This window comes from Phlebotomus argentipes, unplaced genomic scaffold (assembly GCF_947086385.1).
Source record: "Phlebotomus argentipes unplaced genomic scaffold, Phlebotomus argentipes genome assembly contig_46, whole genome shotgun sequence".
Lineage (NCBI taxonomy): Eukaryota > Metazoa > Arthropoda > Insecta > Diptera > Psychodidae > Phlebotomus > Phlebotomus argentipes.
Genome location: NW_026776153.1, coordinates 56,353 through 79,674, shown reverse-complemented (window position 1 = coordinate 79,674; position 23,322 = coordinate 56,353). Strand labels below are relative to the sequence as shown.

Sequence of the window (23,322 nt, the reverse complement as noted above, 5' to 3'; positions counted from 1 at the left end):
ACTCTCAGTGGTATCTGTGGTACTTTGCTCCTCTGAATCTGTTGCAATATCTCGATGAATGACTGCGGGAAATTTGATAACACTGTTTGCACGAAAACAATCGGGCCAAGAAGAATACATACAATCAGTGGGAGTGGAATGAGTAGATTCCCTCGTAATTCCGTCAATATTTCTCCCATAGCCCAGTTGAGGCTGAAAGAGATTTAATGGGGATTAAATGGACTTTTTTCACACGATTCTGCACATTAATCCATTACATGGAAGATCAATTGTATGAAGATGCAAATTGCAACATTTCTCATCTTCATGCTTGGCAAAAGTAGCCACACGACCTTTCTCCTCGACGCTTTGGGAAAAACTGAGCCACAACTCACTTTTTATCTGAAAAATTCGTAAAAATCCCTAGGGAAATTGTGTCGCAGTGAATTATTGATCAGTCGTCTGTGTGTGATAAAGTTTGACATATATTTACAAAAGGCTTACAATAATTAAATAGGTATCAATTTATCATATCATTTAAGAGTTCTTTTGTCCTATGAAAAATGCCAGACGCTTCTTCACGTTGCACTGATTATATCGCGAATCCAGGCGGAATTTGAAGAGATCTTATCGTACATTCGCGGTCGCTCTGTTCCACTCACGGCGCACGCGATCCTCCAGGACGCCATCCCGACCAAAGCCCATCGCTTGTTGTCAGGAAGTAGGCACAACACGGGACTTCCGGCAAATTCCTCCTCCTGTGCGAAGAGAAACAATTTAATGATCAAAGATTCCCATTGTAAATCATTCCCCATTTCACTCACCATGCAATCTTGCTTATGATAAGCCGTTTCGGTGCACATGCTATTGACTGTGGCAATTGAGACATTTTCACACGCCTCCATATCGCCAATTTTTAGTTGAACCCTCTGCAGATGATCTCTCTGTCTCGCCCATCCCAGAGTGTTGCAGTTGGTCCACTGATGTGGCGGCATTCTGGCACTGGCCACCTCCGCGGCCGCCACATTGGCATAGTGAACCATTGCGATGGAGGGATTCGTGAGAGAAGAGTACTGTGAGTCCTTGAAGGCCGCAGATCGCTCCTCATACTCTTGCGTCTGTGGTGAATTGTCGGGAAGAGGGTAGTTTTTGCTGATAGAAGGACTGTTTAGAGATTCCGCCTTGGGCATGTCATCGTCAAACTCCTCGTGCAGTGCCCGCGGAAAGGTGTACTCATCTCCAGTTGCGTCATTTGCCGGACTGCTAAAGTAATCCTTATTGACTTTGATCTTTCGCTGTGACGATGACAAGAGATTCTCGAGATTGTTCTCCAGCTTCTCAGCTTGGGGACGATTTCTTGACCTCCCCATCACGAGTGGGCGATTCTTTTGCACTTCATCTGGAAGGCAAATGGGTCGGACAAAGTCAGAATATTGCACTGGAGTCTCTAGTCGTACAAGGGCAGCTGTTGATCCCTCCACGGGGGATTTCACCATGCCAATCTGAAAAGCACACTGATTAGCAATTATTGTACCTATTGAAATTATCAGTGATTCTTACAATTCTCCGCCGCTGCATCCACGGTGGCGACGAAGACAATCTCACTGATCCGAAGATTGCCATCCACGTGGCTTTCGGCTGACCCTGAAAGCATCCTTCAGTCGTGAGGACCCACTCCTCGCTTACGAGCGTCCCATCACATACATGAATATCACTTCTGTAGAGTGTCACATGCCAAGGCCAATCTCCAGGAGCACTCATCTTTGGCAGTGTCATTGTGCGACCTCCAGAGAACAGCGACTGCACACCACACTCGAGATTATCGCATTTCACGTACAGCGCTAGTCTCTTCCGGCAATTTGTCCTCACGAAAGATATCTCAGGAGCTCTAGGATTGAATACTCTGACATAAGTGATGTTGGGCTCATTGTCATTCCGCATTTCCGCATGCAAGAGCCTCTGATAGCCAAGCGCCTTGCACAGAGACTCCGCCACCGTGTTCCTAACCGATGTATCCTTCTCAGAATCTAATCCTTCTGCACATAATTTCCCCGTGACGCCCTTCTCTGAGAAAATGGCAAAACCTTCATGGTAAAACTTATTCCGATGAGGTGTCAATGGAGGTGGATTGGATACAAAAGACACCAATGGAGCAATTGACACTGCAAAAAGAGTCTTCAATTAATTATACGAGAAAAAATGTTTAAATATCATTTCACTTACAGCAATCCATTTCGTCACTACCATCAGGACAATCTGCCTTTCCATCGCATCGTGATCTCCGTGAGATACAAGCTCTCCCTCTGCCACAGTACAGGGAATTTTCTGGGCAAAACGAACACGTTGTCTCATCACTGAGATCCGGACAATCTGCTATTCCATCGCAGAGTCTCGAAGACAAAGCATGTGACTGTAGATCTGCCATACACTCCGGTCGATTGCGACACGTTTGACTACCCGTGGACTCTGGGAATCTCTCACAATTAAAGAACTTCTTGAGCTTCTTCGGCAATCGATTTCCACATCCATTCAGGAACTCTTGGCAGTAACTTCGACACACCTGTCCGGCCTGTGCCTCAAAAGGTTCTCTCTGCTCGCATGGCGGCTGGAGTAGTCGGCAGACAAAGTCAAAGGCTTGCCTGAAGCACTCAGCATCCACCAGTTCCCGGAAGGCGATCACATTCTGTTCCACTTCCTCAAACGATGAATGTCCCAAAAAGTTTGGATACGTCGTCAAATTGTATCCAATATTCCGACAATATCGCAACCGAACGGGTTCACAACGTCTCGGAGGCGGTTTGACTGTAACTGTAGTATTCTGCACATCATCCTTCCCACCCAGCGGCGACGAGGAAGTCCCTGAGATGTCATCAAAACTCCCGACCATCTCTTGAAAGTCCAATGAGCTGGGATCAATAGTTAAATTGCTAAAATATCGCGGCTTTAGCGCCTCAAATTCCTCCGTGAATATCGCATGAAGATCCGCCGCGGAGACTAATCCTCGATAGGGATCAAAGTGTAGGATGAAGTGGACTGTGAGATCATCCCGATCATCATTCCCATCCAGAGCGAGTATTTCGCAGCCTTCGTACGTCTCTCGGAGATCAGATCGGCGCAGGACTAAGTTTATCCTTTCTCTGTAATCGCGAGCGTGATGCTGAAACCGCAAGGAGTTCTGATCCGCTAACTCAGGCTCCCACGAATCACCTCTGATTACCCTAAATCTTGCCCTAAACACCCTATCAGGTAGCGGATCAGGACGGAGATATGTATCTGCAAGAAATAAGATCACACAGAATTGAAATCAATTACCAAGTACAATGTATTCAAGAGTCGTGGTTTTCGGCATGGAAGTGAAATATTCACCGGAATTGTATACAGTTTGAAACACGGAAAATCAAATTAACTTTCTTACAGAAGAGAACGTTAATTCTGCAATTTTACACTTCATTATGAATGCATGATCTAATTACCCAGTGCAAAATTGTGGAAAAAAGCCACCACTTTGCCATATGACTCAGAAAGCAAATTGTAAATAGTGAATAGTCGCTCAAGACACACACAATGATCGCAAAAAAATAATAAATTAAATATAATTAAACGCACTCTCGCAATATGGGGAATTATTATAAAACTCTTGAGTCAACAAAAGAAGTGAAATTATTTGTAAGATTGTGGGAAAAGACTCTGATTTCGGTCTCAATGCACTCACATCCAATGTAGACAATGGCGCCAGCCAGAAGGAGTGTGGCCAGGAAGCCAGCAATCAGAGCACAGCCACATCTCTCATTCTCCCCCAGTTTTCGTCTGGTGAATCGAATGTCTGAATCTGTGGACATGACGGACTCCGAGCGACGTCCTCTATATGAGTACTTTCCATTGCTGTAGCTTCCCAACAGATCACTCTTGATTTTGCCATTCTGAAAGTCACGTAAAATTGATTAATACGCCTCCATTTACCGAACCTTACACAGTAAGACAAAAACAACAACAGCACTGCCACACAAAATCATGCTGAAAAGGTGAATTTAAAGCCATTAACTATCACAACACCTGTAACGCAGTTAGAACGGAGAGTACGATCAATATTGCGAAAGACTCCGCACAATCAATTGGTAATCAACCAATAATTCCATATGGCGTTAAATTGATTACTTTCTAATGATCTCCTTGTATTTCCAAATTTAATAATCTCTCTTTTCCCCACAATTATCCAATTATATTCCCTTCCTCGCTCCGCTCTCTTCAGATCACTCTTTGAAATATATATTTCAGCGCATATAGGTTCGACTTCGAGAGATAGCCCTAAGGGCTATTTCCCACTTCTATCTTTACAATATTACAAAAATTTCACAATTTAACGAGAAATCTGGCATCTTAGATGCTGAATCTTAACATGCCCATTAGCTATACTTTGCCATTCATCAACTTTCCCAAAATGTTGCCTTCATTAAAGATCTAAATAAATTTAATATGCAAAGTGAGAACTGTGTAATAAAGCCTTAAATTAAATTTCAATTCTTAATAACCATTTATAACTAGAAAAAAAAACGCTCTCAAAACTCTTGATAAGTGTTTGTACAATATGTACATTTTGAATTGGATTATAAAAGATTTTTTATGTACATGCAATAAACGTATTTTTACCAATTGTGAACAGTATAACTGTTTCTCTAATCCTAAATTATCAATTTATACCGTTTTTACCAATTCGTACCATAGAAAAAGTTGAGATATTGAGGAAATAATAATTTGAAGTTGTCCAAAATTGCAGACGAAAAGTTAAATCAACTCTGACTTGATAAACTGAATTTAATCTATTGCAAAGTGTTGAAAAAACAATTTTTGCTCACACAATAAGCCTCAAACTGCAAAACATTCAAATCCGTGGTTTTTCTTATTCCAAAAGTTCACTTTTGGCCCTGGGAAATATGAGATTATTTATAATGACACAACCATTGGAGAGAACTAAGAGTTGACTTGTGTATTTACGAAGTCCCCTTTTCTGAGCTTTAGCTTATTATGTTATTATCCCACTAGTTATATTTTCTGTCTGTGAAAACGACAATAATGTGCCCACACTTTTCTTGATTCTTGAGATATAAATATAATCTGCGCGTCGATGGGTTAATTTTGCGTTTGGATGTGTTGGTGACGTCTGTTCTCCTCTGTGTTGGTGCGGTGCGCATGTTTGCGCGTGGTTCACTTTGAAATGTTGAATTTCGAGGAAAATGCCCCTAAAGAAGCCTAATTTGGGAAAAATCAAGTACTATTAGGTTAACAAGATGCCCTCCTGGCCGAATTTGAGGTCAAATGTGAGAATTAATGCTGAAATAAGTGGGAAATCGGGAGAAAAAACACCGAATGCTTCTAATGAAATTTTGCTCACTAGAGCTCGGGCTCCAGTGGCGCAATTGGTTAGCGCACGGTACTTATAGACAGTATTCTTGTGTGTGAGAGCAATGCCGGGGTTGTGAGTTCGAGCCTCACCTGGAGCACATATTTTTTATACTAATCCGCACCACAGCGCATTTTCCTTTTTCACCATTTTTTTCACATCACCATTGCATAATTACTCTCTTCCGCCATCAATCAATTGCACAATGGTGTGCTTAAAGTGAGTGAAAGAAATCAATTCGGAACTGAAGCACTGAATCTGTGGAAAAGTCTTTCACTCTTTGTTCGGAAGTTGTGGACGTGCCACAAGAAATTCTCCGCAATGTTGTTTCATTTCTTTTTTTTTCTCTCTGCGAAGGAGGTGAAAAATGAAAAGCAATTAAAGGCACTTTAATTGAAATGGGGAAAATTGCATACGTGATTGACGATATTGTCTGAATACTCTGAATGTCAGTTGACTTTGTGTGTAATTGTAATCAATGAACACATACTGGCCAGAAATTCGACACAAGCATACCCCGCAAATATTTCATATAGGAAAAATCGTATTAGTCGTTATATAAAAACCGCAAAGCACTTGGCGATGATAGTTTCTACTGACGAGATGTGTTAAGTGAAAACCTCATTTGATGATGAAACACACAAACTGTTTTGTTGACTTTTTTGGCCATTTTATTATCTCTCTCCTCTTTCTCATCAAAGCGATTAATTTGAGAGTTTAATATGCAACAACAACTGCGGCTGATGTTGTTTATAAGAGACTTTTTCAACCTGTGTTCACGAGTGTGCAAAGTTAGCCCGTCGATATGTTATGTTATTTTATGTGAGAGTTGAAATACATTTTTTTTCTGATGTGTCTCGTCTCTCGATAGGATCGAACCTGAAGCTTCTGAAAGATAAGACAGAGTCCTTGACTACTACACCACGAAATCCACTAAAACGCATGTTCAGTTGTCTTATCAGCATTTTGCGATGAATCACTTGTAACCCTCAACAGGGCTCATGAAAATTTTGAGTGAACGGATTTTATTAATATCATAATAACTTCGGAATAATTTCACAGTGATATATTCCTGGAGTCCAAAGAGGGTCAAATGACCTAATTGTATTTCTAGCCTACGACGGGTTAACTTAGTGAATAAGCGCTCTTTTAATTCATCTCGTTTCTCATTCACCCCGGAAGGAGTGAAAATCCAACAGATTTCTTCTCTGCGTAATGAGAAATGTGTATTTTGTTGGCAAGAAAAATCTTAAAGACTCAATTGAATTGTAATTAGCCTCCTTAGCGCGCGCTTATATTCAATGCATATTTAATTTCTCCTACCATCAGCTATCACACAGCATCTCAGCGAGAGAAAAGTGCAGCGCGAGTGCATAAAAAGCAAGATCATCTCATTCGCTTGTTGATATAAGAATCTTAAAAGAGAAATTTTTATCAGATCCGCCACAAGAGATGTACGACTCCCAAGTCCTTTCTCTTTGAAAATTTCACTGGAAATCAAGAAATTACTCATTCGCTCCAGCAGTGGTATTTTTTGATACAATAGCTAATGATGTGAAACCAGTTCTCTTTCTGAAAAATTCATTAAGGCAGATTTTATATAATTTTGTAGAAATCTTTGCACTAGGCGGCAAAATTGGTATCTTTACCTTTACCAAAGCTGAGCATTGACAAAATTGCTGAAATATTTTCACTCTGTAATTTGCGAGTGTGCAAAAATACACGGGTTATGATTTGTAATCACGATTTTTATATTGGGCCGTACATGCAATGCGCTCCGTAGCGACATTGAAACTGACCTAGACCCATCAAGGTATCGCCGCACTTGGTTGACTTCACTCACAATCCACCGTCAAACGATGTAGTTTTACTGCCTTCCACCACTGCTTATTTCTTCTCTGCTGCACTCACTATAATTAGTATGGTCATTGACTCCTCAAATAATGCTATTAGCATATTTTTTAAATGTGCCGAGAGACAAACACGGAGATGAGTTTGATTTTTTGTCAGCGTTAAGTTTGTCCAAATGAAAAAAAAAATTATTGACCGCGTAAAGTAAACTCTTAACTGCAAGAGAAATTGTGAGGCCTCAATAAAAACATTAAACGGTACTTAATGACTAAATTTCAGAACAGTGTGCCCACAACAATTGACAGACAATTCGACCGTGAAAATCTCTCACCTCACGTGAAAGTTCATTTAATACCGAAATTTCGGTAGTTCACCTCTGTGAGTCCTTACTTTTTTTAGGTGACCGCCTAATTAGCGCATAAGTGAATCAAATTGTACTGCTTTTAATTAATTTCCTATGTAAATTTACTTTGCACTACTAAATTCTCTTAAATTCAAATAGCATTGATAGAGCTTTTCTCGCCAGGTGTGCAGTGAAATGAAAAAAACAGCTCTTTATTCTTGCGCATTTTTCTTCACGATCTTAACCACGAAAATTACAATTTTACGATGAGTTCAAGATTCACGTGAAGATCCTAATTTGAAACTACATGTTACTTTGTCTCAAAATCCTTGGTTTTCTTTTGCATTCTCTGAAATAAATCAACGGTGCAATTAAATTAAAATCATGTTTATGATCTTCATCAATTGAGTATGTTATCAATTAGGTTCATATCAACTGTAAAAGTAAAACCATTTCTGATATAAGTTTCAGTGAGAAAAATTTCTAATGAACTTGTAAGAAAACTTGGAGAAACAGCCATTTTATGATAATTTTGACGTTTATCATGAAAAGAAAACTTCACTTGAAATGTACTTTTCACCCCAGAATTCAACATATCCAATTATATTAATGTAAGTACAACTTTATAATGTGGTTTCTTAGCCACATTTCCTTTGTTTTACTTCAAACAAGGGGTAGTCACGTGCTAAATCTATATGTATTCGCTTCGCCAGAATGTCTGTAATAATCTTGAGAAAATTATACCATTTTACATATTCTCAGTTCATGAGGGCATCATACATAAATGCACGTGCTTCAGCCTAGACAAACCAGAGAGTTTTCCGTGCAAATTTGTAGATATTATTAATAATTTAGTTTGAAAACCTTCTGCAAAAGAATAGCAATTTTAATTCCATGGTAAAAAACTTGATATGGATCACATCTTCTCATGCATTTACCATGGTTAATTCCACACTACAGTCTTTTGATATAGTTTCTAAGCAAATAATCTGCTTAAGGGTCACTATGCCATTCACGTTTGCCACATTTTCTGATTTAATGACAAAGAAATTGTGCGTGTAAGAGGACAACGATGAATATCACATGAAGATGTCAAATCATGAGAATTCCCCGTTGACACCATCAGCTGTGAATCTTCATTATAAACACAATTATGTGCTCAAGAGACCCAAATTCTCACTCTCACCATGGAAACCATCAACTATTTCATCACCTGAGACCGGCAGAGAGAAGCCAAATATTCTTATAGTGGAAAGAGGGGTTTTGTAATCATTTCTTAATCATTGAATGAATTGCACATATTAATTTTTCAAATGAATGAAATGAAAAATTTCCTTCCATAGGACTCCATAACAAGCATAGTTAAAAAAGAAGAAAAAAGAAACCCATGCGAAGTACCTATAGGTCCGCCTTACCCTACATGAATTGCATCTGCACGGTTTTTTGGTGAATAAAATTTTTACTGCACATAAAACTACCGTTTCCTATATGCGTAAAAATACAGAATAAAGAGCCTCAAAATTGTACACAACGCTTTTTCTTCTCAAAACACTAATTAATTGATGTTTTTTTTCATACCATAACTACTGATGTGTGGAGTCGTTTTTAATGATGAATAATTGCAAAAAAGCTGAGACTGTGCGTCTCACATTAAAAGTAGGTAATTGTGTTGTGTAGAAAGTATTCGGAAAAAAGTATATTGCTTTTACATCTTTCATTGCTCATCTGTTCTAACATTACGAATATAATTCCATACATCATTGTATGCTAATTCGCCCAGCCCCAAAGAATTTAAATTCATGAACCTCGTACGCAAATTAAAAGGCAAAGAGAGAGAGAGAGAGAGAGAGAGAGAGAAGAGTAAAATACGATCAGTAACAGAAGATATGTAATTTGAGGAATGAAAAAATATATCATCTCTTTTTATAGGAGTTCCGCTCAATTTTCCCCACCATTTATACGCAACTTCTGTAAAATTGAAGCACAAGTTCTATTCTCAACTCTAATTTTTTCTCCTTTTTTTGGCACACAACCGCGAAGGGCAACCATAAGAAATGGTAAAACATATAAATTGGAATGATATTCGGACTAACACACTCATGAAAATTACAATGAAAATTGGAATTGCCGCAATAATCTTCCTACCTTTGAATCCCACGACTCTTTTCTCTTTGGATTGCGGTGATTTCCATTGCCGGTGTGATGATGATTGTGGTTTCTGTTATGTTTCTCCGTGGCGACAGTCATCTTCGTTAATCTGCGAAAAATAGCCACATAATTTGTTATCATTTTACAATTTTACTGCTATTTTGCGATAAAATCTTTCAATTACAAAGATAATGTGAGTAACCAAGCAAATATTCACTTGATTTTATTTTGCCTAAAATGCTGGTTAATGTTTCACAAATGAACTATTTTCATCTCAATTTCGAGCTGTTAAATGAGTAAAAGGTATACAATTTTCACCCATTTGTGGAGATAGCAAATTACTGTGCATCTCCATTTTTTTTATGTTGCCAAAGAGTCATTCAATTTAAATCACTCAATCGTGATGTCACTCGTGTTTCCCGCCGCGCCAGTCTTTTACCCACAAATTACTCAATAGTAATTGGCTTCTATACCATTTGTGGCCACGCACATAATAGCGCTGTCCCCTCGGTATTATATCGAAAGAAAAGTGTCATAAATTATCATTAGTTCCTATTCCGACCATGTTTAACCATACAGAAATTTCTATTTGAAAAGCCGGAGAAAAAGGCCATCTCGTTGCGGTGTGTGTGTGTTTTTCTTTCCTTTAAAAAAAACTTTCAGTTTTCTTTTCATCAATGTAGAAAACTCGCATATATGACAACATATTGGCAGTGTCACATGAGAAATCAGAGGCATGTCGACTTCACTCGGGCCATTGTAAACAATGCAGTGCTGGGAAAAAGTGGAATAATGTCGAGAAAAAAAGGTGACAATATGTCGCGAAGATCCGCAATGTTAAAACTTGACTTGTGGCGATGAAAGGGCCTTGACATGAGGCACGATCACACAAATTGCTGGTAGAGAGATAAAAAAAAATTTTATCGAGGTGAAAGTTTTATCCATCTCGTGCCACCTCAAATATTTATTTTAACATCTTTGGCCACAATAAAACATCATTTAAATGCAGAAGAAATACAATCGCCTCTTTAAATGTTGCTACATATCGCGCGAAGGAGTCACCCACAGAGAGAGATAGAGACTTCAATGCTAAAGTGAGCAACAAGCATGAATTGCCCACTTATTGGAAGAGTTGAAAGATGTTCTTGACCGTGATAAATGTTACAATTTACTAAATACATTTTCAATTTGTTGAAATCGTGAAACGGACCAAATCACTTGCAATTGATGCTAACAGAAATTTTCAAACACCTCCATTTTACAGCATAAACTCAAATTTCGCTTATGTCTTCATATAACTCTCGAGTGTAGATTTGTAAAAGTAAAAGATTCAACCTTGAGGAACTCGTTAGTCTTTGAGCAAGAAAAAAATGATATATTATTTGAACACTTGAGAAGTAGACACTATAATACATATCTGCAATAAATTCAGGGTATTGAGTGAGTAAACTACATAAAAGTACAGAGCTGAACATCGCACAGTTTACGTTATATTGGTACAACAAAATGTTGCGACTAATAACCGTGTGAATATATAAATACTGACCCAAAAGTTCTTTAATTTCTTCAGATTCAATTAAATTGTGTGAAGAGTCTTTAATCTGGAGAATCAAATTATCTCTCGAGACTTTTGAAGTATTCTATTCATTCCATCTTTTTACGATATTTCACCTTTTATGTCTTTAGGTACATAATATCTCTCCTGGTATGTAAGAACCTCAAAAATCAACCCAATTTCCCTACCTTTATTTAAATTTTAACTCCTTCAATGGTAAAACATCGTAGTACACTAATGAATCTATTAATCTTTACATCCGCCGGTCAGGACACAGTTGGCACTCAAAGACTTTTATGAATAATAACACTTTAAATTTTATTGCCAAACTTCTGATCAAAATTCATCATTATGTGATGTGCCAGTGTGTTCTCACATAAGCGACGAATGCAAAAAATAAGAAAGATGCGAAGCAAAAATTCTTTTTCGCAATATGATTTCTCCTGAAAGTCTGTGAGAACCGCGAACCTAAAAAAAATCTTTTCCGTGTAGGTATATATTTTTTTTTGTTCACTCTGACCACCGAATAAGTGCGGAGAGTTTCTCGCATTGTGTGATAATTTCTTGAGCACAGAATCCCAGGGGCTTTTGTTGGCAAGCCTCGCGCCATACATTGTGACACTGTGTCTCCCAAGTGGTGATGAGAGATTTCTGGTGAATTACATAAGATGAATTTGCGTTAATTTCTGTGTCACTCATGCAATCGCCACATTAATTGTAAAGCCAATGAACTATATGCTGAGAATGAGTAAGGTTTCTGCGGAGATTCAAGCATGAGACATTCACCAGAACGCATCGAGAAAGCCATAGGAGTGCCTCTTAAATGAATCTAGACTGGGTGGTCGCATGAAATGTTACACACCATCTCAAGGATTGCCAATCGTAAAAAAAATTGAGGAAGAAAAGGTCAGTGATTGAACAGTAAAGTGCCCGACTTGTTTGAGAATATACATATCTATTAAAGAATTCCTTTTATATGGAAAATGCTAATTAAATTCACACTCAATTAAGGTCAACCGATCAGTTGTGACTTGGGAGTAATTATGGCCATAATGTCTCACCGACACACCATTTCTCTCGCGAAAGAGAAAAACAACATTCACTTCCTGCCGTTGTGACTCTGCGCGTCTTTGGAATCAAAGTGAAAATACGATGCATATGCAAAATGAGTCAACTGGTTAAACCGCCTCTATTCTTTTCACCACCGTCTCAAGCTCAAATTTGCACTTAAGACTCACCCAACTGAGTACCATTCATGTAGAAAACTCTCTTTCCTCACGGATAAATATCAACTCTATATTGGAAAGCGGAACAATCTGTTCCACTAATGTTTTGGTGACTTATCCACTGACCATCCCCGCGAGCCCAGGGCACGTTTTGTGAATTGAGAGGTGTCTGTTGGTTAAATTACGTGATCATTATTGAGATTACCGTACGCCAACGTGATCAGCGAATTCACTCGGAAACTGAATCACTTTTAACCAGATGGTTGATCACAAACACCCAGTGGATTTACTTATTCAGCCAAAAGTAGCTTAAAGAAATAACGAGAGATACTTTTTTGGGAGCATTTCGCACTCTGTGGCGTACAAAAAAGAGGGATAAATTGATGAAGAATAAGAAGATAGCAAAAAGAAGAAAGAACTCACCATTCAACACGAAAAAAGAACACACATGGGACAAAAAACAGCAAATAAAATGCACAGGCACGATTTGACCCCCTTTGCACAAGTACTTTGGTAACATACGCTTATTCTTCAGAACACCAACGGCAACTCCTTCACAATTAATTTCACTCCTCTCACCAAGAAAAGCCCATCAACCCACTCCAACTCATCCACAACTCGACAAGCATCTCACAAATTTTCCACTTTTCACCTTCATCACCCAATCCATTCACAATGTGAGCCTCGCTGTCGGAATACTAACAATTTCTTTGCCTTAAACAGTGCTATCAGAACACGTGACCTATTTCGCGCACACCAAAAACGTAACACCACGGAATTGAGTATATTGAAATGCTGTGAGTGTTGCTGAAGAATCAACAGCAAGGTGAGGAAAAACAACACACACCAAAATTGCCTAATTACATATTATTCTGCCAATTTCCAATGTAGCAAAAATACTCCAGTTTATGTTTGCTCTATGGTGGAAAAAAACAACACACAGTATATATTTTTCACCACATTTCACACCAAAATGAAAAAGATCTCTCTCAACATTAAATTGCAAGAGAGCGCCTGATCACATTGAATTCAAATGCCACGTTGTTGCCTCCGTCGATTCTCGCGACCAACTGACATTAAAACAACTCGATGGGGTCTCTCTGCTGCGCCTCTCGAGGTTGGCTTCTTGTAAAATTCGCCAAAGGTGAGTGTACAAGAGATGCGAGAGAATTCACAACACTCACACATTTTCTCCTCCAGTGACTCTACCCAGCTGAAAGGCAGACAGCAAGACAACGTGCTTCACATGAAACACTAACCAGATATGAGTTGCATTACTCCGACTCATAAGCTGTACGAAAATGCAAGAATAATGCCTTCTTAAAACTAGATTTACCTACATTTCAAATGTCCTGCACCATGTCCTCACTTGATCCTAAATATGGCGTTCTGCTTTGTGATCATAGCCAAATTAAAGGTGCGCTTTTTCTCAAAATTATTCTCCTCACCTGAGAGAGAAATGCCTGAAGTATGAAATCTGCTTTGAATGTGTCCCTACAAAGAAAATGAAAATGATGTATTGATAAACGGCTCCAATTTATAGGAATTATATAGAATAAGTATCTTGCGCAATGTTCGTGATTTACGTTGCGTGGTTCAAATGCGATCACTATTTAGATAAAATATATAGTGTATTTATTATAATCAGAATCGCCCAATGTATTGTGCTGTCGAAGAATTTATGACTGACAATTTCCGTCAATGATATCTCAGAAACTCACATTTAGGGACACGCCTGATGAGAAATTTCAATACCATTCTCAATTAGATAGAAGCTCTGGTAATTTTTCATCTCCGAGAGACTTAGCGTGAAGATGGACAAAAGTACAGCTTGGTCCGGTCCGGGAAACTTCCTCCTCTGCCCGGATTTCTTGCCTCTGTGCCTGAATTTTCCGAATGGCTTCTTTTCGTTCCCCACACTGATTCTCGCGAAATCACAAAACGTCAGACTTCCCCAAAATCAAAACATTCCCTTAACCAACACTGTTCGCGAGGTCTCGAAGCAAAATCTCATATTCTTCAACGGATATCATGTATTTTTTCAGAGAAATTTTACAATTCTCCAACAATGCAGGGAAAATGCACAGCTATGAACTATATGAATTACTTTTTGCCACCCTCCTCGCCACCCTTTCCCTTCTTCTTCAGTCCCAGCACAGAAATTAACGCCTTGGGTGAGGGATCGCGGCCACGGAAGCGCCTGAACACTTCAGCAGGAGCACAAGAACCGCCCATGGCCAGAAATGTGTCTCTAAAACGTCTCCCCACTGTGGCAAGAACTTCTGGATTGCCTCCAGCTTCATGGAAGGCAGAGTACACGTCTGCGGCGATTACACGTGACCAGACGTGACTGAAATATGCTGCTGCCCAGTCTCCAGAGAAGATCGGCGTGAATGAGCAGGGATGAGCGTCCTTCTTCTCCAGAGGAAGCGTCATGTACTTAGGCCACAGTTCTCGCATGATGTCTATCCAGAAGTCCTTGCGTGAGTACAGTTCCATGTCGAATGCGGAGTAATAGAGTTGCTGACAGAGATCGTAGCCCGCAAAATGTGTCCGGGAAGCTTGAATGCTGCCCATCATGGCATCCGACAGTGGATCCTCAGTGGCATAGTGTGAGGAGATCTCTCGCAGTGTCGTCGAATTGTATAAGAAGTGCGACATGACGTGACTGACTACTTCCACAGCATCCCACTCAATGTTTGTCGCTCCCGCCACTTCTGAGTAGTTCACTTTGGTCAGAAGTTGCTGCAGTGCATATCCAAATCTCTGGAAAAGCATCTCCACATCCTCAAATCCAAGAAGTGATGGTTTTCCGTAGATGGGCGACGGAAAGTTGAAGATCAACGCCGACAGTGGCTTTGTATTTGTCACTGAACTACGATTTCTAATCCCAACTGTCCAGCCAAAGTTGTCCTTAGTGTGCATCTTAACATCCTCACGCGTATACAAGTCTAGATAGAATCCTGCCACGGGCTTATCCTCATCCAACACGTCAAAGTATCGCACATCCTCATGCCAAGTATCCACGCCTTGACGCTCTACAATACGAATCTGGAAGAGTCTCTCGCACAACTCCAGCATTCCTGTCAACACTTTCGGCAGAGGAAAGTACTCTCTGATGATCTCCTCATCGTAGTGATGTAGAGCTTTGAGCTGCTTTCGCCTGAAGTACGGGATGTCATGAGCTTCTAATTGTCCCTGGAAGAAGTTCAGTTTTAGAATCTTGCTTACCACAAACACGTAAAACTTACCTTGAAGCCGAATTTCTCAGCAAATCCTCGAAGACTCTTAATCTCAGCATCCTGGGCTGGTTTGGCCTTTTCACGCAGCGCTTCCAGCATTCTCGTTACATTCTCCCTGCTCCCCGCCATCTTCGTCTCCATGGACATGTCCATGAAGGAATTGTAACCCAGCATCTTCGCCTGATCGCGCCGCAGGAAGCGAATCTCCTCTATTGTCGTACTGGTGGCCAGGGATTTCTCACCGAAATTGGAATTGCGTCTGGTCTGTGCTTGCCATACATTCCAGCGCATTGTGCGGTCTGGACAGTATTCCAAGAAGTTAGCCGCCACTTGAGGCTGCAGCGTGACAAGCCAAGGTCCCTTTGTGGGATGCGTGGGATCTTTGGCGAATAGCTGCAGCACTTCCGGTGGGAAATCCCTCACAACTCCGTAATCTTCGACCACATGATTGAACTGCTTCGTAGACAATTCGACTTTCTGCCTGAACTTTGTCCTTTCTTCGCCCAGCTTGATCAGAGCATTGTCCAGAACTGCTTTCTGGTGACTATCCAATTCTAGGCCGTTTAGCTTCCCCTCCAGTGCGTACTTCTGGATAATCCTCTTCTGCTCCTCGCTCAAGTTCTCGCTGCCCTTCAAGTGGGCCTCCTTGATGGCTTTGTAGATGTTGTTACTGGAGAATTTCGCCATCCGGGCGCGCCGGGCTCTGTCGTGAATCGTTATGTAACTCTTTGTAGGCATCAAAACACTGTTGCCCAAGTAGAGTGTCTTCGCCACACCCCAAGTTGTCTCCAGTGCAGACCCGATGTGCTCCAACGGGTCCAACACCTCCGTGAAGACATCCTTCACCGCCTTGCCGGTCACCTGAGCATCCAAATCCTTCACCTGCTTCTCCATGTCCACCGCCTGCTTTCCAATCACCGACACGCATTTCTCCACTGTCACCGTACCAAACTCCGGCAGCCCATCCTCGCGCTGCAGCGGGTTCTTCTCCGGCAGATCCTCGCCGATCTCTGGGACTCTGCAAGACGACAATAAGTGATTTCGAGGTCAATCTCAGACCTAACCTGTAAATGCTCTGTTATTCACTTCTCCAGACCAGACATACTCACAGAACAATGTATCCAAATCTCTTGGGGCACACATTGAAGTTAACCCGCGTCAGCAGGGCGCGTTTACCGCACAGAGACACAGCCATTCTTGATAATTAGCACATTTTTCCTACTCCATCCGCAATGTTTTTCACTCAGCGAGCGATTCTAGCAATTTTTTGACACCCACTGTAATTGTAGCCAAGTTCAGAGTGAAATCGTGTTCTAGCACAATTTGAAGTTCGAAAACCGTTTATAATTCTCTAATTGCACTTTATAAAAATTAACAAATTTTCTCTCACACAGTAGGAGGATAAAAATTTCTTGAAATATGAAAATTTAATGTTTTGGCTAAAAATTTCTCATTGGAAAAAATGTAAATTTTCATAGATATCAGTTTTATTTTTTTTTCTCCTTTTTCTCTCATATAATCTAGTTTTGTTAATGTAGGTAATTTTGGTTATTTAGCAATTAACTTTGTCCACACCACTTTTAGATTCAAGATTTTCGTGATGATTCTTAATCCTTACAATTCAGAAATTTAGAATGTAGAGCAGATGAGAGAAACTTTTCGTTGATGAACACACCCAAAAGTCATGATATTGCCCACCCTTTTGTGCCTTTTGAGCCCTAATTGATCATAAAATGCCAGAATTTTCCTAATATCCGGCCAAAATCCCTCATGAAAATCACAGCAGAGACGAAAGAAAGGGCAAAATCTGGATTGTTCAATTTTCGGCGGTCAAACAAGGTAAGAAAATACGCCGTGCTAAATCATCCAGTGGCCGGATTATTAATTCCAGTCCGCACGGCTCAATTTTGATTTCTAATAAAACGCTTCCGTTGAGGGCAAGAGAGATGTGGCGTCAATTGCGTGGCTGGAGTCTCAGTGTGAGAGAAAAAACGTGATTAGAATAACATCCCTTCTGGCGTGAAGTTCACCGATGCGGGCTGATTATGCTGTTAATGATGGAAAATACCACACTGTAGTTATTTATTCATGGACAGGCACAGCATCTCCGGAGTCACACTTTCACGCTCACTTTCGCGCCTCCGGAGGGTGAGCGTCCCACTGAGAGCCGCCAAGGAAGCCCAGAAGACAAGGAGGGAATTTATTGCAGTGCCGCTGCCAGATAAATTGGCGTCATTAATTTGATTCTGCGCGAAGGATGATCTCGGAGGTAGGAATAACTGCCTGGCGCAGCAGGTCCAGGCCACCGATCGCAGGCTCACATGGCAAGGGAAGTCAACCGCAGGCCGCAAGATTCACCGCTCCTGCTGCTCTGTTCCTGTTTTCCTTCCACAATATTCACGAAGAGTGGGAGATCCAAAGCAAAAATTCGCACACGCCGCGCAGAAGTGCTGAATTGCAGCTAATTTATATTCAACGATTTTCTAAAGGTAGTACATTTCAGGAAAATCTTTGAAAAAACCCCCCAAAAGATATGACGGCGTGAGACAAACGTTCTCTCTAAAACAAATTTTAAGTTCAGAAACTATAGTGTCCTTCGAAGAGTGTTACGAGAAAATAGTAGGTCGTGGAAATAAATGAAGCATATAAAAATTATTACAGCTCACGGATAAGTCTACGGATTGCCGGCTCAAGTATTTTTCCAAATTAGCTTCAAACAGTGAGCTAATGCTAGACTGGTATGTATAATAAGAATGACTCATTTTCCCTTTCATCAACAGTGTTGCATGGCTTGCGCTGACTCTGGCGCGTACTTTTCTCTCTTCGCCTGAGCACAGATGCGCCGAGAGTGGCTGCTCTACGCTTATGCCCTCCTCCAGTGTGTGTATTTTCGACCGCCGAGTCAGTCGCATTCTATCCTCCGTGGGAGCGAGTTCTAAGGCTCTTCTCTCCGGCATTTCTCGTGATAATAGTGACTCTCAGGTGAGCGTGGACTTTTGCGAATCCGTGTGTAGCCACTTCCCATTATGGGGGTGTAGGAGGTTCAGTGAGCGTTGACTGACGACAGGTTTTAAACAAAAAAGGATCCTTGAATATTTCGTAAATCATGCACATCGGACAGTGTGTTATTGTGCTCGCGATTGTGATGAATGTGCAGAAGAGCTGGGCAATTCCATCGGACATCTACATGAAGATGTTCGCTGTACAGCCTCCGCCAGATCCGTGCTATGACGAGAAGCGTCCCAGGCGATGTGTGCCGGATTTCGTGAATGCTGCCTTCGGAACTCCGATTACAGCTTCCAGCACGTGCGGCCAGCGCGGACCGTCGCGCTATTGCGAACTTAGCGAACCCCTGAATCCCGTGTCCAGTAACAGTGCCGCGCCATCAGGAACAACTACCACTTGTCAGATCTGCGATGACACAAATCCCAAGCGACGTTTTCCGTCGGCTGCCCTCACTGATCTTAACAACCCCAACAATCTCACTTGCTGGCGCTCCGAATCTCTGCCCGCCACTGCTCCTGGTCAGTTGGACAATGTGACTTTAACTCTGTCTCTGGGGAAAAAGTACGAACTGACCTACATCAGTCTCCAATTCTGTCCGCGGTCGGTAAAGCCGGATTCCATGGCGATCTACAAGAGTGCGGATTATGGGAACACTTGGCAGCCTTTCCAGTTCTACAGCTCGCAATGTCGCAAGATCTACGGTCGACCCAATAGGGCCACAATCACGAAGACTAATGAACAGGAGGCGCGTTGCACTGACGCTCATCGGCACTCTGGAGACAATGTGGGCAACCAAGGTGCAAGGATTGCCTTTAGCATCCTCGAAGGTCGTCCCTCAGCTTCCGACTACGAATCCTCACCTGTGCTGCAAGATTGGGCCACCGCCACTGATGTTCGGGTGATCTTCAATCGGATCCAAATGCCTCAGGATCCAGGAGATGAATTCATCCTAATCGGTCCTCAGCAGACCAGCAAGTTCCGCGACGATCATGCAGCCAATGCCATCGAGAGCATCACCACCTCAACATCCACAGCCACAAGCATCACTACTCACCACTATGCTGTGTCCGATTTCGCCGTTGGCGGCAGATGCAAGTGCAACGGACATGCCTCCAAGTGTCTCCCGATCGGCCGCGACGGGCAACTGGCGTGTGACTGCAAGCACAATACCATGGGCAGAGACTGCGAGCGCTGCAAACCCTTCTACTACGACCGACCCTGGGCCAGAGCGACTCAACGAGAGGCCAACGAATGCAAAGGCAAGTGCATTTGTTCAAAATCCCTCAATTGACTGCAATCAACCCCAAAGTGTGTGCAGAGAAGCTGAAGATAATTTGATCGGTCCACCCACGGAAAGTTGTTGTGCAATGTGTGGGAAAAGGACGAGGATGTCAAGACAAATTTAAGATGATTTTGCTCAGGTATCTTCGTAAAGATATCCCAGACAAAGTATCTTACAACAAAAACACCCATTATTCGAAGATGATGTGAAAGAAATGCACTTCTTCGAGGTGTTCCTGCCATGTTTTTGCTTGCGAAGAAGTGTGACAAATGCCAGGAGAGAAACATAAAACATGTCAGGAATGCAATGGGATTTATGTGATTCCCAAATCTTATTCATGACATAATACACAGAGCTACATTATGTTGGAAAATTGACGTATGAAAAAATATGCAATGCATAAAACATAACATCAAAAATATACCTGAAAAAATTAATATTCATATTAATTTAACAGTTTAATGAATTTTTGGAGTTCATACTGGTCAGCCTGAATGCGGAGGAACTATACATAAGTATAGCGAAATTTGAATTATGTTATAACGCGTGAAATGTAAATGTTCCCACAATCTGGATGATATTTAATTCCGTCTATAGAAAAATTGAGTATTAATAGTGAGAAATGTTCAACTTTCCAGAAATATTGAGAGCTGATTTTTGGCTCAGAGGCTAATTGTTGCATCAGTCGCCGTGTTTTTCACGCGAAAGATTGATTTCAGAGACAACGAAATATGATGGGTTAAAACTGTCGAATTTTTTCTACTGTGAGATTTTTGACGATATTTGTTTCCTCATGCGAGAAAAATGGGACCATTTGATTTTGGTGGCTGTCAGACACATTGGCAGGAAGAAAATGAACACAACAAAGGGATTTTCTAGGGTGTGCATGTGCGTAATTTATTTTCCCGGGTCCTTTTCACTTCAATTTTCCATCTCTTTGTTGTGCCATTTCTTGAGGGACACGAATTGGGGTGTAATATCAAATTTTTCTAACAGTGTTTTTACCGTTTTCACTCTTGCTCTCTGGAGTTCATCGAGAGTCAGGAAAATAATTATCCAAATTCCCTTCCAAATTGTTGTTTTTTCGTTCACAAGGGGCACTTTTTCAATTAGAGACAACTTTCTTTGCCATGGCGAAAGAGTGAAAGGTGGATGGAGTAAAGGGAAAAAATGAATTTCACTGTGAAATTGAATGACTCGCGGAAATTCTCTGGTGGTCCATTTTTCCATCTCTCTGTTTGCCTATTGTCGGTTTGTCTTTGGGGTGAATACAGAGCAGAGGAAATAATACACTGTGTCTTATAAAATATCGCTATATCGCAAGACATTCAATTGACCAGTACACGTTTCTCGTACCTTCCTCCTGAGCCTTTTTCTCCTCGTCTTCTTCGCTTTTCTCCATTGCATGGGTACGTTAGTAAACCATCTCGACGAAGGTAATTCATTGATTTCTAATTGAATAGCCGTTAGGGTCGTGTGCTATAATTTTGCAGTCAATTGTTTGCATTCAGTCAATATTGCAATGTATTTTTATTCCATGAATGACTCTCAATCTCTCTCTCTACACTCCATGTCTTGGCAATTCTCCCTTGCATTAATGTTTATTTTGATAAATTGCCTGAATTTCTTCAATGTTGACTCTGCACTAGAAAATTTACTACCATTGTCCTCAGGAGTTGCGCAACCAAAACAGGGGATCAATCGAAGGAATGCCCCAAGTGTTTCTAAATGACTAAAAATGAAAGAGGACCCTCTTAGAAGGCATCCATATGATAATGTTGACGCACAAACTCAATTACCAATCTCACCTTTGCAGCGCGATGGGTAAAATTGCGAAGATGCGGGGTAGATGAGAAGTAATGTCATTAGGAATGTGTCGAGTGGTTCTCCACAGAACTGCGGTGAGATGGTGTGTCATATCACATCACTTGTCCCCGAATGCCGCATCGACCATCCACTTAATGGTATTAAGATATCAAGGAGAGACACCTCAGCCTTCCCTCCCGTCAAAGCTTGGGGATATTTTAATTCAATTTATCCTATCATCATGTCGCAATTTTCCCTCAAATTTCCACCATCCTCTATAAAGACCACTGGACAGATTTCAACTCACGAGACTTGCCTCTGGTTGGTCTCTAACTATATGATGTCTTGGCGATTATTGGCTAAAATGCCTAGTCCAGCGATATGATTAATGAGTGGAATTAATGACAGTTTAATAGTTTCTATACGTTCCTCATCATGTCATCGATAAATTTTAAAGTATCCACTGTAAATCATGGCAGTTTGAGTGAATTTTTAGAAAATTTTGATAATATTAGTAATAACTGTTCAATGCGGACGCTCTCATTGTTTTATCATGCTCAGCATAATATTATACAGTCTAATATTATCAAATTACCCCTCTCAAGAGTGAATTATCGATATGCTGAATTATAGACTTTTGTGGGAAAATGAGTGATCGCTAATCTCATGCATAGTGCAATAGAGTTGTACTGTATATCGCTAGCGAAATAGATCAGAGATATATCTCAGTTTAATTATTCCACTTCATATTTATTCTGCACATCTCAATATATGAACATATTATTTGCGAAGCGCGTATTTGCCGTTTAAAGGCAAACACAAGGCCTCGGAAAGAGTGCAAGGGGGAGTTCAGGAACTCCGTCGTCCCACCCAGTACAATTCATTGAGTCATTAGAGATCCGTCTCACCCTGCAGACGTGCACACAGCACCGAAAATAATTAATTTCCTCAGGCATGGCAGAGACCTGCGATGTTTGTACCTCTCCTCTCTCGTGTGGTGTCTTCCGATGCACCAAACTTGGAAGCTGTGCCATTAATATACAGGGTAAATTACGTCTCGCCTGAGGTTGAATGATTGCTGGAGTTGAGATGGAAAGTGAGATAAATTTCTTTGATGCAAATCGTAAAATCAGAAATAAAATTGGCTACATGTAGTAAAATTGCAGCTTAACATCATTATTTTTCACATGAAGCAATGTGTTTGCTTAAAAAAAAGTGTCTTTCACCTTTTTTGCAACTGCCAGGAAATGTTTATTTAGTCAACAGTGTCGTGGATGGAAAATTGGCAGTGAGGGTTGGAGCTTTTATCCCTTGCAAGAAGCAACAAAGATCAAAATTCCCTTAAGGTAGAGACAGGAAATAGACTGTGCGAGTGGCAGAGGTGAAATCTACAAGAGGCTCCGACACAATATTTAAGCAAAAGTAAGAGCTTTTGCAAACACCAAACATGATTTGCACTTCGCGCTTTATCCAATTATTGCTCTTC

The 23,322-nt window shown here is 40.9% G+C and overlaps 3 protein-coding genes and 1 non-coding gene across 4 annotated transcripts in view; 2 read left to right on the top strand and 2 right to left on the bottom strand.

Annotated features, from left to right (window-relative positions):
• Window positions 1-341: 341 nt before the first annotated feature.
• LOC132262179 (uncharacterized) lies at window positions 342-9,818 on the bottom strand. Its single transcript, XM_059761349.1, has 6 exons — window positions 9,717-9,818; window positions 3,692-3,899; window positions 2,203-3,252; window positions 1,540-2,141; window positions 804-1,481; window positions 342-737 (listed from the first exon to the last, which is right to left on the bottom strand). Exons 1-6 carry the CDS (start codon window positions 9,816-9,818, stop codon window positions 558-560), a joined length of 2,820 nt encoding a protein of 939 aa, XP_059617332.1. The 3' UTR covers window positions 342-557.
• Window positions 5,379-5,477, top strand: Trnai-uau (transfer RNA isoleucine (anticodon UAU)). Its single transcript has 2 exons — window positions 5,379-5,416; window positions 5,442-5,477. It is a non-coding gene; the product is annotated as a tRNA-Ile (tRNA).
• A 4,697-nt stretch (window positions 9,819-14,515) lies between the features above and the next one.
• On the bottom strand, window positions 14,516-17,017 carry LOC132261811 (uncharacterized). Its single transcript, XM_059760804.1, has 3 exons — window positions 16,852-17,017; window positions 15,752-16,760; window positions 14,516-15,698 (listed from the first exon to the last, which is right to left on the bottom strand). Exons 1-3 carry the CDS (start codon window positions 16,935-16,937, stop codon window positions 14,604-14,606), a joined length of 2,190 nt encoding a protein of 729 aa, XP_059616787.1. The 5' UTR covers window positions 16,938-17,017; the 3' UTR covers window positions 14,516-14,603.
• Window positions 17,018-18,652: 1,635 nt separating this feature from the next.
• Window positions 18,653-23,322, top strand: part of LOC132261837 (netrin-B) — a 39,502-nt gene continuing 34,832 nt past the window's right edge. Inside the window, exon 1 of the mRNA XM_059760841.1 lies at window positions 18,653-20,007. Coding sequence (XP_059616824.1) covers window positions 18,849-20,007 — 1,159 coding nt within the window. The 5' untranslated portion in view covers window positions 18,653-18,848. The remainder of the gene's footprint in view (window positions 20,008-23,322) is intronic.